This window comes from Carettochelys insculpta, chromosome 1 (assembly GCF_033958435.1).
Source record: "Carettochelys insculpta isolate YL-2023 chromosome 1, ASM3395843v1, whole genome shotgun sequence".
In the NCBI taxonomy this organism is placed as follows: domain Eukaryota; kingdom Metazoa; phylum Chordata; order Testudines; family Carettochelyidae; genus Carettochelys; species Carettochelys insculpta.
The window spans coordinates 223,384,088-223,398,032 of NC_134137.1; the positions used below are offsets into that span (position 1 = coordinate 223,384,088).

Here is a 13,945-nt window from a genome sequence, read left to right on the forward strand (position 1 = left end):
GTCTAGATGTCAGACGTCCCAAAGCTGTTTAGAAAAGGAGCATTTTGATTTGGCTCACATAGGAAGACAGGAAATGTCGAGGAGATGCTAAACTTCCCCTAGTTTGGAGGGGACGGAAGGGGTATGCTGGATGCAGTATTTGGATGGAGTCCCTTCTCCTGATATCTCTGTCTCTCTCCCTGAGTCTGTCTCTCTCTAGTTGCTGATTTGCCCTAGATGATTAGTTTCACCGCTTCTTGCACCTGAAGAAAGTTTCCGCTCTGGCAGCCTGGAACCTTCCTCAATAAGCAAACATTACAATACCTTGCTTTAAATTCTATATTTACGGCCCAACCCTGCTCCCATTGGAGTTTTTCCCATTGACTTGAATAGAACCAGGAACTCATTTTAAATAAGGGAACATCTCCCCGCAAAGGGAAGCAATGGGAGGAGTGGAGAAGAGGCACATGTATCTTGTTCTCTTCCCACTGAGAAGTCTTCAGGGGATGAATAGTCATGATGTTCCCTGCTTCCCTAGCTGTCCCCTGGGACTGATGACAGGAATGTTTGCTCTCCAAGGCTGACAAGGGGTTCAGTAGCAAAGGAATAATTAAAAATGGAATGGTGCTGGCTTATTTCTTGCTTGTGCTGTGCCTTACCATGTCCTACTTTTGTGACATCCTGTCCTTTAATGGGGTGCAGGGGTCTTGCCTACAAAGGCTGAAAGTAGTATGTGATGACTTGTTGCCACATGACACCCCCCCCCTTTGCTGCAAATGGGCTGGAAGTAAATATGTTGGTTTTTCAAAGGGTCCTGCTGGATTTATTATTAGATGGGTAAGATCTTCCCCCACCCCCTCTGCCATCAGTGTATTTGGTCTCTCTGCCCCTGTGGCAGAAATTACAGCAGCTAGATGAAGACAACAGCTAAGATCCAAGATGAGCATCATACATATACAGCTTCTAATGGACATCATTTAACATGTTCCCTGAGAAAAAAATGATTATTTGTCCTGTACAGCCTAATGTACAAAATATTCTCCATGCATTTAGAAGTTTCCTTGGCATTGCTTATCCCATGGACTTTCACCTCTTTGCAGCTGCCAGACTCACTTCTGAAACCTTCTCTGGTCACCTGCACAGTGCATGCAGAAGACTTATGTTGCATGACTTACCTGTTGGGGTGAGGTGTCTCCAGGTGATGACAGGTTCAGGGCGTCCATTTGCCATGCACACCAGAGTCACGTTGCTGCCCTCATTCACAGTGATATCTGAGGAGATATTGGAGATCTTTGGTGGAACTGTGAAAAAAAAATGTTGGAACAGGTTACCCAACGTTCTGAAGCTCCATGAGCCAGACTTACCTAGAGTCAGTCCTGGAACCTGTTCGTACATAGCACCAACTACTGCTGCTATGACTATTTGTTATGCTTCACCACAACACAAACACAGAGGAAGTTACTGTCTTGACCTCAAGAAGCTTACAGTCTAAATAGACAGGCAAAACAATTATTCAGGCATGAAATGCTCTTGATGACCCAGAGGATGTTTCTACCTGATAGCAGAGGCCTGACCTGAATGATCATTTTGAGGTAGAGACAAAACCAGTTGCTTACTGGAAGTGAGGCCTCCACTGAAGCTGGGGCAGGACTATGCTCAGCAAGCTTAAGAAAATATATTAGGGTGGTACTACAAAGCAGGAAATTGCTCAAAAGTATCTGATTCACTGGCCTTTTAATTTTTTCCTGTTATGTGCATGATAGCAGTTCTCACTTACAGAAGGTATCTGATTATGTGGGGCTTCCTGGAAGTGGTGCATTTAAAAAGGGATTTGAAGGAAAGAAGGACTGGCCATTCATAGCATCAGAGAGGTGTCCTAGTGCAGGCGATGGCATGGAAGGATATAGGGAATGGTAGCATGGACAGTTTGGACAAAGTGAAAGGGGGCGGTGGAACAGAGGTATAGACAATACCAAAGAGAAGCCAAAAAACCTTTGACAAGAGCTTATAAGGCACTGTTGCCTTTAGGATGCAATTTACATTAATTAGGGCTATTGCCTAATACAATTCCTTGAATGCCAAAGGGATAAATTCAGTGGTGATCTAAACAGAGTTAGTGAGTTAAGCAACAAGTATAAGCTATAAATCAGCTACTTTTTGTGGCTGAGGCATTCAACAAAAGCACCAAATGAGCACAGCTTTATACACTCAGGGGATCGAAGGAGAATTATAGAATAGGAAGAGTAACTACCAAAACAAAAAAATCCTCAAGGGAGTAAGGGAATATGGGTAGGGAGGGGAATGTTTAATAACCCTCCTGTTAGCTGCTTTTTGACTACTCAGCTAGAAGAATGATCCCTCTGAGGTCTCACGGCTCCAAATATCTGCCTACGGCCATCGTATTGTGTCGCATTGCATTGCATCCCAAGCTAGCAGCATCCTGATCATAGGATATTATCATGCTGCTGCTTCATGTTTAGTTAAGAGTTACTCACAGGGAACTAGCAAGTGACTCGTAAGCCTGAATCAGGGAAGCACTAAAGCAGAGGTAGGTGCTACAACTGCATCAGAGCTCTATAGTCATGTCCACATTCAAAACTGACCAGTGGGGTCCTTCTACTGTTCTGATTGCTTATATATCTGGCTTCTGCATAGCCAGGCCTAAAGGCACTGTGCAAACTTCCTTACAGAAACTGGGCACTAGGCTAGATTATGCATTACCTATTACTACATCTCCCAAACAGAGACAAGCTATTCTGCTGAACAAGGCATTGTTATCTTCTTTCTTCCATATCAAAGCTCACCATTGGTTGAGCTTGTGAGTTGCCATTTTTGTTTAATGTATGACCTACATGGCCAGATTTTAACCCAAGAACTACGAGAGCTAGTTAGGTGTATTAACAACCTAAAGCAAGCCCCATTGTAGAGTATTGTAGCTGGTTAGGATAGTATTTCTGTAGCATCTTTCATTCAAAAATAGCCCAATGGGCTTCACAACCAATATCCACCTCACCTGGGATGATGGGCAGTAGCCTACACACAGGGCAATGCACCACAGAGTGGGAATGAGGAGGAAGGGGAAATTTTGGCTAAGGACAATGGAATAAACCTGTCTTACAAAAAGTGCAATGGGAGCTTGAATAGCCATAAGATTGGGTACTACTTTCCTTAAACATCCTCCACAGAGGTAATTATTTGTCAGTTGTGAGAATTCCGAGGGCTGAACTGACCTCGCTAGAATATGAACTTGTGACTCCAGGCACTTAATACCTGATGGTTAAGCCACTAAGTCTTCCCCTGAGGCAGTACAAATCATTTCAGTTTCCTATTCATGTTAATGTCTCACATATGGTCTTCACGCTCAGAGGGATGCAGAGAAGCTCAGTGAAAAGAATGTTCCCCCCACACACCCCTGCTGCTCATTCTCATTTTTAGAATGTGTGCATATTGATGAAAACCAAGATCTTTTTCTGTTTTGCTCACCACAGAATAAACAGACAGCTATTATGTTCCCTTAACTCTGGCTGAGTTTGCTTGAAGGCCCTTTAAAGGAAGACACGCCCACACAGATTGACTGGGGCACTCCTAGGAATTCTTAGGAATGTTTTTAACATCTCTGAATGCCCAAAACCATCAATGTCTTCTCTCTCTAAGCCCCTAACTCCTACAAGGGAAGACAGAGTACAGAAGACTCTGTTCTACACAGGGCTGCTGTGTGTAGAATTCTCCAGAGAGATTGGCTGGGTGCCAAAATGACAGATGAATTCAGTGTTGCTAAGTGAAAAGTAAAGCAAGCTGGAAAACAAAACACCAAATACATATAAATTGATAGGGTCTAAATTAGCTGTTATCACTGCAGAAAGTTCTTGGAATCATGGATAGTTCTCTGAAAACATCCACTCAATGTGCAATAATAACAGACAGGTAGCCAGCAGTCATGTAGCACTTTAAAGACTAACAAAATAATTTATAGGTGATGATGTTTCATGGGGCAGACCCACTTCCTCAGATCTGGAGATATCAATGAGCAATGGCAGCTAAGAAAGGGAATAGAATGTCAGGAAAGGAATAGATAATAAGACAGACAAATATCAATAGCTCTATGTAAATCCATGATACACTCACATATGGTGTGCACCATATCTCTAAAATATATTGGAATTGGAAAAGGTACAGAAAAAAAATCAACACAAATGATTAGAAGTACAGAATGGCTTCCAGATGAGGTGAGAGTACAAAGAGACATTTCATCTTGGAAATGGGGTGGTGGTGAAGATAGAGATCTATAAAATTTTGATTGGCATGAAGAAAGTGAATAAGGAAATGTTATTGACTCCTTCACATAACACAAGAACGAGGAGGTCTTCCAATTAAGTCAATAGGCAGTAGGTTTAAAAATGAACAAAAGGAATCAGTGGCATAGCCATGTTAGTCTGTAGCTTCACAAATAAAGAAACAAAAGGAAGTATTTCCTCACACAATGCATAATCAGTCTGTGGAACTCTTTGCCAGAGGATCCTATGAAGGCCATAATAGGAGTCAAGAGACAAATTAGTTAAGTTCATGGACAATAGGTCCACTGATAGCTATTAGCCAGGATGGGTAGTGATACACCACCATGCTCTGTATATGCTTACCCTGTTCGCCAGAATCTGGAAATGGACTACAGGATGGACCACTTAATGATACATGTTCTGTTCAATCCCTCAAAGGCAGCTAGCAATGACTAGATGAAGCATTGGATTCACCCAGTACGGCCATTCTTAGGTTACCCCATCACTCACTCATTGTTTCTTCCTCAAGTGCCCTGATGTCAGTGCAGGTGGGACTAGAGTCAGAAACGGGCCAAGTAGCAATGCTTTGCAGTGACCCCTCTGGCTGGCTCAGGAGAGATAATGAACTTCAGAGGGATCTGTGCACAGCCTCCCTCTCCTGAAAAGATGGTTCAACATGCTGTGAGGCCTTTCAGGTCATAAAGGAGTCAAGAGGAAAAAATGGGAGGATACAATTTTTGGAGCTAGAATAGAGGCTTGGGCAGACTCCCAGACAAATAATAAGACTACCTTGAGCAGGAGTGCTAATTAAAAGTACACACGCTATATGCCTGTCTCACTCTGCTGGTAAGAACCACACATAGGAGAAATGAAAATCTGCTCTGGCGTGACCCAGGATGGGAATAACAGAGGTCAAAGCAGGATAGTGAGAAGGCACTGGCAAGGCTGTGCAGAGAAAGCCAGAGTGGACTATAAGGAGGTATTAAAAAAATAATGACTTTCAAACCTAGTACTGCAATGAGGAAATTTGCTTTGTGCTACTTGGCTTTTGCCAGTGCTGTCAATTGTTTCAGTTTCCTGAGCACCAAATAAAACCAGGGAATAAAATAGGTCTGATTCACCAGGCAACCTAAATGCCCAGGAGCGAGAAAAGTTGACCAGATGGTCACATCTGGGCTGCCACTTCTCATAGGAAGAAAAAAGAGGCATCTGATGCTGAAAGCCAGTTGGGAATTTAATGGCTAGTTCCTTCCAGCTGCCATCTCAGCCTAGGGGAAAGGCTGGGGGAAAACAAATTTCACAGCAAGTGCAGCGTTTAAAATGTGGTTTAGTTTCACATGTTCAGAATCCAAAGCTGTCTAAAAGCTATTGGATGCTAGCGGACAGGCCACTATTATACACATGGAAGTTGGAAACTTTTAATTTTGTGGGTGTCAAGCCAATATGTTAACAAACCAAAGGTGTCACCACCAGCCACAGCTTCCTTTGTAGCATTGTCTCTTAGCACCTGTCACTTCTGTGCACACATCTTTCCAGACCAGTCTTAAAATGAGATACTTTGACCCTTATTTTTTCACATGTGGATTGTGTTGTTTCTTCAGCCACAGGGATGCTGAGAAAACAGCTCAGCCCCAAGGATCTTAGGAGACTGAGCCTCTCTTCACAAACATCAAACAGAGACACGCACACATTCATTATGTGACATGGCTATGAAGATGCAGGAACCAAAATTAACAGGTGTGTTCTGAGCAAGACTCGAGAAGTAATTCTTCCACTCTAGTCTGCCCTGATTAGGCCTCAGATGGAGTACTGTGTCCAAAATTTTGAGGAGTAAAGGGACTTTGAAGTACCCCGAGCACTTCGCAGCACCGGTGGGTGAGCCGTAGCTACGCGCAAGCCAGCACTTTGAAGTTTAACACTTCGAAGTTGCCGCAGGAGGGAATTTGCTTAATGAAGTGCTGCATATGCACCACAGCACTTCATGAATAAACTCCCAACACCTACTTACCATGCTCCCTTCGAAGTAGGGAGCTAGTGTAGATAAGCAGCTAATGTTCTGTGATTCTACACTTGGGTCACCTGGAAGCTACTAACACTGTCATAGCCACCAGTGTGGAGGCACCCACAGCCAAGAGAGAGACACTTGCACCTAGATGCAGCTTTTTTGGGAGGCCCTATGGAAAGAGAAAGGGATTTTTCATATCCACCTTTCAAGAAGTCCCTAATGGGGCAATAAAGTCTCTTTCTGGCTCAAGGAGATGCACTGGTAAGCTCCAGGAATCAATCTCTTTGGAGCTTCCAAGAGGAGGTAACTCGAACATTAGACTAACTGAGAGCTGTAGATAACCTCAGCTAGAGGCCAAGTCTTCACTTTCACTAGTGGCAGGGGAGGACTCCTGCCTCCCACTTTGGATGATCAGGTCATGTCATGGCCACTTTTCACTTAACATGCCACCTAAGGCAGCAGTGATGAGCAGACAGAATAACATCCAAGGCAAAAGGTGCCAGGGATGTCCCCGTGCTGGGGCCTGGGTCACCAAACAGTTGCACAGTACAGATGTAAGGAATGTACCAGCAGGAGCTCAATGCTGCTGAAGGCTGGGAGGAATGTGTCTCCCAGAGGTCATTTTCATGAGAACGCAAAGGTGTGCATATGTGATACCTTGCAAAGAAAGCCTAATGGGTAGCAAGGAAGCAATGAGATTTTGTCTGTTGTAAACACATTGTTGAAAAATCACAATTTATGCTAACACTCAGGCTACGTCTACACTAGCACACTACGTCAAAGTAGCCTATTTCAACGTAAGAACAATGAAATATGCTACTTCGACACATATCATCTACACATCCTCCAGGGCTCGTGCCATCGACGTTCAATGTCGAAGTAGCGACAGAGAACATCAAGAAGAGCTGCCCTGGAAGGAAATGTGGAGCATCCACACACACAAGCGCTCCCTGTCAAAATAAGGGGCCAGCAAAGCCCCAAGCCGCTCCCTTAAAGGGTCCCTCCCAGACACTCAGCCTGCACAGCACAAGATCCACAGAGCCAACAGCCAATTGCAGACCCCATGCACACAGCATGGACCCGCAGCTGCAGCAGCAGCCAGAAGCCCTGGGCATTGTAAAGAAGAAGGGGAGGGATATGGGTTGAACTAGCTAGCTGAGTGCCTAAGCCATATCGCTATAAGCCTGGTTTGACTAGCCCTACTCACCTGTTAAAAGGTAGAGCTGGATACTAGTGTTTGTATCTTGTAGGAGACTCTGCTTTGGTAGATGGTGGGAGCTGAAATCCCAGGGTGGCAGCTGAGGCCACTAAGAGCGGAAATCACAGGGTTTTGCCTCAGGCCAAACCCACAGCGGACAGCGTGACCGGCGGCCGGCCGGTAGGAGCAGCGGATGGATGGGCGGCACAACTGGTGGCTGGCCAGTAGGAGGAGGCGTGGCGGATGGAAAATGCAACCAGCAGCCAGCTGATGTGGCAGCTGGCAAGGAACAAGCAGAATGCTGGACCAGCACAAAGGTGGTGTTGTCTCAGGTTCCACGAGGGAATGCATCAGTGTGAGGTGTCAGGGCCCACACGGACTGAACTGAGTTGTTAATGGGGCACATCTGAATTGGGTGTACAGAGAAAGTTGGGTGTGTGGACTGGATGTTTACAGTATTGGACTGGTGAGCCTGAGAGGCCAAGGACATTGCTCAATGCATTTGAGCTGGGACAGTTACTTGAGGATTGGTTATGAACTCTCGGTATGGTATTTTCCCAAGCTTATGTTAATTGACCTTTCTGCCTCTTTTATTAAAACTTCTCTTCTACACTCAGACTCTGCACTGGCAAGTGGGGAAGCATTGCCTCTCTGAAGAGGCCAGGGGTGTGTGAATTTCCCAGGCTACTGGGTGAGGGCTTGAGCCGGTTCCATGTGAGATGGATGAAAGGGACCCCTAGATGTTGAACCCAGCCCTGGGTGCTGCCAACTCCTTCCCACAGAAGGGTTACACATAGAGCTCTGTTTTACACACTCATCCCTCACCATATGAGCACAATTGGTTCCCCACTTTCTGCTCATCGGTGAAAACTTGTAAGAGGGACACTACATTACCATTAAAATACCTGTTAAAGTCTCTGATTGCTTCCTAGTGCTCCTAACTTGGGGAAGGAGCGGCAAAAGTGGGGAAAAAAGAGTACGTGAGTTCACAGCCTTTTCTCTCTGGTTTACACTCTACACGCTACTCATGATATCAGGTGAACATCTCTGCTTGGCACCAGTAGAGAAAAATGCCACAGAAAATTGAGTCTGAGTAGAAGTCTGCTTGACAGAATCCCAGAACTGGAATAGCAACAGGGCTGTAAGGCAGGAGTGAGGGACACTGGCAGAGCTGCGTGAGGAGCCCAGCGCTGGAAGACCAGGGGGTGTAGAGACCATGGGTGAGGGGAACTGGCAGAGCTGTGTGGAGAACCCAGGGCTGGAACAGCAACAGGGCTGTAGGGCAGGGGTGAGGGACATTGACAGAGCTGTGTGGGGAGCCCAGAACTGGAATGATGGAGGAGTGACAGCTGCAGGTGAGGATCACAGGCACAGCTGTGCAGGAGATGTTTCCACAGAACCTGCTTACACTGCACCAAGTCTAGTTAATTATTGTCAATCCCTCACTTTCATGACAACTACATCTCACAGGAATTTACCCAACAACAACAAAAGACATGACAAATAGACTGAACTTGCCCAGTGCAATCACTGTTATTCTCAGAATGAAAGCAAAGTAATTTGTTTCCATCCAAAATATGATTGCATCTCCCAAGCACCAGCTACAGTTACATGTAACAAAGGAGATAGGGCGGAAGGCAGCAGAGAAACCACAAACACACTAAACATCAGCTGCTAAAATGTTTGTTCTTTCTAACCAACACCCTCCAGACTCTGCAGACTTTCTGGCTACATCATGAGAAATGTGTTGGAACCGGCAACCTGTCATTCTAGACAAAACAGATATGTCGGCCAGCCATGGTGACAGACCCTGAGATGCCCTGAGGAAGAAATTGGCCCAGTGTTGGGATAAGGCTCAAGGGACCAGGTTCTGTGAACATCTGAGCAGAAGTAATGGATGCAATAACGCTCAGGAAAGTTGAGAATCAGACCCAGTATGTGTCATGAGTGTCAGTGATCAATAGCGAAATCTAACTCAGGCCACTTCTACAGGAACTTAATCCTAAAGACAATGAGTTTAAAAATCACCATTCTCCTAATAAGAAGCATCAGAGACAGCAAGACTAAATTAACCTTTTGTGGCATCTAGACCCTGGCTGCTCTCTCTGCTCATCCATGCTCTGCTGCATGGCCCTCACCATCATTCCTTCAGGAATACCCACCACTCAAAATAAGCAAGCCAAGGAGATTTGTTCTTTGCGCTTTCCACTGCTTATGTTCCTATGGCTCCAGGGGCCTGTTTCCAGTTCTACAAAATAATAATGCATAGCACTCATAGTTTATCCACGGCCTCAGAACCTGTTGAAAAGTGTACTTTTATCCACAGTCTATTGACAGAGAAGCAACATCACCGATGCAAAAAAGGGGAGTCGGTTATAGAAATGGGAGGAAAAGCAACCAGGCTAGAAGCCAAATTTTATTTACTGCTCCCAAGAAGGACCTTGAAAACAGTCCTGGCAGGTCTGGGTCAAAATTTAGAGAAAGAAAAGATAGATAAGAACTTTCCATCTTTATGCCACCACACATGTATTCCTCTTGAACTCCAGTTGATCCGAAGAAGTGGGTCTGTCCCATGAAAGCTCATCACCTAATAACTCATTTTGTTAGTCTTTAAAGTGCTACTGGACTGTTTTTTTTCTATTCCTCTTCATTACTTACTTGCTTCTTCCTGGTTTCCTGACTCTTCTCCATTGGGATAGGGAAAATAAGAGGTAGCAGGTGCCGACAGAAAACCATTAAAGCCCCTCCCCAAAATCTAAGGAGCATTCAGCCACCAAAGCCACATAGTCTTTTCAACTGGGCCTTGAGTAGGCTAATTTCCTGCTCCCTGGGTCTTAATTAACAGCATTTTACAACAAATGGAAAAAAACTAATCCGCCTTGAGGCAGGGTGGTCTGCTGGCCACTGCATATGTCTTTGAGCATTTTGGAGCTGCTACCTTGCTGGACACAATGAGGAGTCCTTTCCTGGGGCAACTAATTGGCCTCAGTAGCTGTTGTATAGTTAAAGCCTGTGTGACTAGAAGGTGTTTGAAGTGGGGGACCCTATAAATCTAACCCAACAGCTAATTTCCCTCACCTGCATGCAGCTGGCTAATCACAGCTCTTTACATTGGTAACAATAAAAAGCTTGATGTTGCTCAGGCCCACATGGGTAGCAAGTTGAGAGTTGCCAAGCAGAATTCAGCCCTTGGGAGTGATGCTCAGTAATATTTCTGATGTGCTTTTAAGCTACAAAATGCTGTACAAATGCCAAACAAATGCCATTGTTCTGCATGGGCTACTTCATGCAACAGCTTCTGACTTAGAGCCCCACAGACAGAGGCTGCCATGAGAGCAGATCAGTGCAATTTATTACACTTGGGTTTGTTAAACTATGTACACTTAAAAAAAAAGTCCCCCAGCTTCTCAATCGCTGTTGGTTGTTTCATGTGTTTTGTTTCTCTAATGCTTCCATTTGCTTCACCAAACAATTCCAAGCAGGCTGAAGCTTTTCTAACCTGCTAGAAACCAAATGCTTTTGAAAATATATTGCAGTATAATATTAAAAAGTATGAAAAGTAGCTCCATTTTGTCACCCAGACCAGTGTTTCTCAACCTTTTTAATAACGTACCCCTTTTAAAAAATTATAAGTAACCCCAGATTCCCTCACGTACCCCTAAGGATACACATACCACTGGTTGAGAAACATGGTCCTGAGCTAATCTGAGGTCTTGAAAAAAAGTGCCATTCAGCCTTTCCAGATTATTGTACCCTTTGCAGGAATCAGATTTGTTTCACATACCTCCAAGTTACACCTCACTTAAAAGATACTCACTTACAAAACCAGACAAATTATCACAGAAGACTACTAGTGAAAACTGGCTGACTTTCTATCATCCTATTATCAAATAAATGAATTGGAATAGAAATATTGTACTTACATTTCAGTGTAAGGTATATGCAGCAGTAGAACCAAGTCACTGAATGAACTTTCAGATTGTACTGACTTTACTAGTGTTCTCTTATGTAGTCTGTTGTAAAATGAGGCAAATATCTAGATGAGTTGATGTACACCCTAGAAACTCTCGTGTACCCCCAAAGAAACATGTACCCCTGGTTGAGAAACACTGATAATTATGACCCAGGTATCTGGGGTCCCATGGAGGCCTGCAAGCAAGCTTCTGGGGCTGCACCAAGCAGGACCAGCGTTACAATAGCCACAGCCCAAGGCAGAAAGCTGAAGCCCCGCCACATGGGACTGCGGCTCTGGCACCCAGCACTACCACTCATGATGGAAATCAAAGCCTAGCTTTGCAGTGATCTCTTTGGCATGAGGCCCTGACCAAGTACTCTGTTTGCTACCCCCTAACACCAGCCCTGGCTTTTACAAACAGCAAAAGAGTTATGGTACAGCTGTGCCCCAGAGTTTTTATAGCATGGGGGCAGGGGAGGCCCAGAAAGAAAATGGTGGATGTGCCAGCCCCCTTTCCCTGATAAACTGTCTACAGAAAGGTCCATACATGGTCAGCGCAAAGTTATTGTGTATATTCAGTAGGTGGTTTAAGTCACAGGAGATGAGAGGTTTCCTGCATTTGATAACACTATAGCAACCAAAACAATATGAGGTCTTAAGCATGTGCATAAGCTGCCTTGTTGACCTGGGTAGTGTTTAAAAGAAAACACATATTTAAAAGGAACAAACTACTGACAAGCCACATTCCCAGATCTAAAACGAAGATCCAGCTCATGGGATACAGTGTGCTGAGCAGCCTCCTTGTGTGCATGAGGGTGTGTGGCCACAATTCCCTAGCAACAGAGAGAGGCCTGAACAATCTCTCTTTGACCTTAACAAGCCCCTGAAAAGCTAGGAGCCAGATCTGCAATGTGCAGCTCATCTGTGTAATTCGTTAAGTACTTTAAGGTCATATCCTCAGACATTGCTTCAGAGTCCCATTGATGAGACATTTTTTCCTGATTGGAAGTGAGACTGAAAAGAAGAATGAGCTGAAATCTCAAACCAACCTAAAAATTTAGGGGTGAGGAGAGAGGAGGTGAGAGGGTCTCCGTTCTCACCTCCTAACCCAACCACTCACTTTGCTTTCACCTCCAACCAAAAACATCTCCTGCCACTCGCTCCAGTTCTAGAACTGAACTCAGCTTTTGTGGCCCACCTGTTGATGATATTCATCACTCCACACTCGGTGCTGAAGAGTTTGGTCTGACTCAACACTTGCATGTTAGGAGGGGCATGTTCTGAATCCAGCTTTTGATTCTTGGCCAGTTACTGAATATGAGGGTGGATATGGGGTGTCTGGGGAAGAGGTAGTACCTTTGACTCTCCGGCAACTGCGCCTTTTCAGGTGGACGGAAGCACTGGTCCTCACCCACCACTCTACTCTCACTGTTGGCTCCTAGCAGCTGTTGTGCATTACAGTGATGCCATCCCCTGGGCAACTGTGTCAGCTCGCAGGCGAAACACAGAGAGAGGGTCTGGTCTGTCTCACATATCGACCTTATGGAGGGACTTGTTCCTTCTCCCTTCTAATGCACAGTCTCAACGGTGGACCAGGAGGTGTGGTGCTGCAAATCGACAACTCCTGTGAAGGTGGAGGAAGACGCCCCACTGCCTTGTGGGTTATCCTGGGAAAGAGTAAGGCTTAGGGAGTAAACCCTGACAGAAAATCCAGAGGGGAGTCCTAAGGTGGTTCTGTGTCAACTTCTGGCACTGTCCTGGCAATTCCTGCAGCTAAGCTGGTACCAAATGTAGAGGTACATCATTACTGCCGAGAGGAGGGGCCTGGTGTCTGGGCAGCCCAGGGTCTCCATAAAAATTGCCCCGCCTCGTGCCTGGAGAGGTACTCCAGCATCACTTAACAGCATTGAACCAACACGGGAGGCAACAGATACCAGTTATAAGCTCTTGGTCGACTGGCATAGAGAATGAGCGCCAGGGGTTGCTTCCAACGGTGGGAGAGATCATCGCCTCTCACTGGACAGTCACTGCCCGCTTTAAGCTGGGCAGCCCTCAGCCAGTAGGGTACTGTCTCACCACAGTTCACTTGCCTCACTGGGTGCATGAGGCTTAAGGTTCCCAAACCTGACAAGTGACTCAAATGAGCACCAGACAAACCAACAAGAAAATTATTAAGAAAAGGAAATCATCAAAGTTTCAAGCTTGCTTGTTGGAATGTATGGACCACGTTGACCGGTTTGACTGAAGATCTTCAGGGCATCAGCGACACCCGAAAGACCGCTGTCATCAATGAGGAACTGAAGAGGCTCCAAGTTGACATCGCCACTTTGCAGGAGATGCGACTCGCAGCTTCAGGATCCCTAAAGGAACAAGACTACATCTTTTTCTGGGAGGGCAAAGCCCAAGAGGAACCCAGGGAGCATGGTGTCGGCTTTGCCATCAGAAACACCCTTCTGCAAATGGTGGAGCTTCAAGGGTGGATCAGAAAGACTCCTTCAGGTCAAACTTCAAACCTGTGCCGGTCCTGTCCACCT

General features: G+C 45.4%; 1 protein-coding gene across 1 annotated transcript in view; it reads right to left on the minus strand.

The window, feature by feature from the left end:
• Positions 1-13,945, minus strand: part of LSAMP (limbic system associated membrane protein) — a 548,487-nt gene that overhangs the window by 178,459 nt on the left and 356,083 nt on the right. The window contains exon 4 of the mRNA XM_075000343.1: positions 1,155-1,280. Coding sequence (XP_074856444.1) covers positions 1,155-1,280 — 126 coding nt within the window. The remainder of the gene's footprint in view (positions 1-1,154; positions 1,281-13,945) is intronic.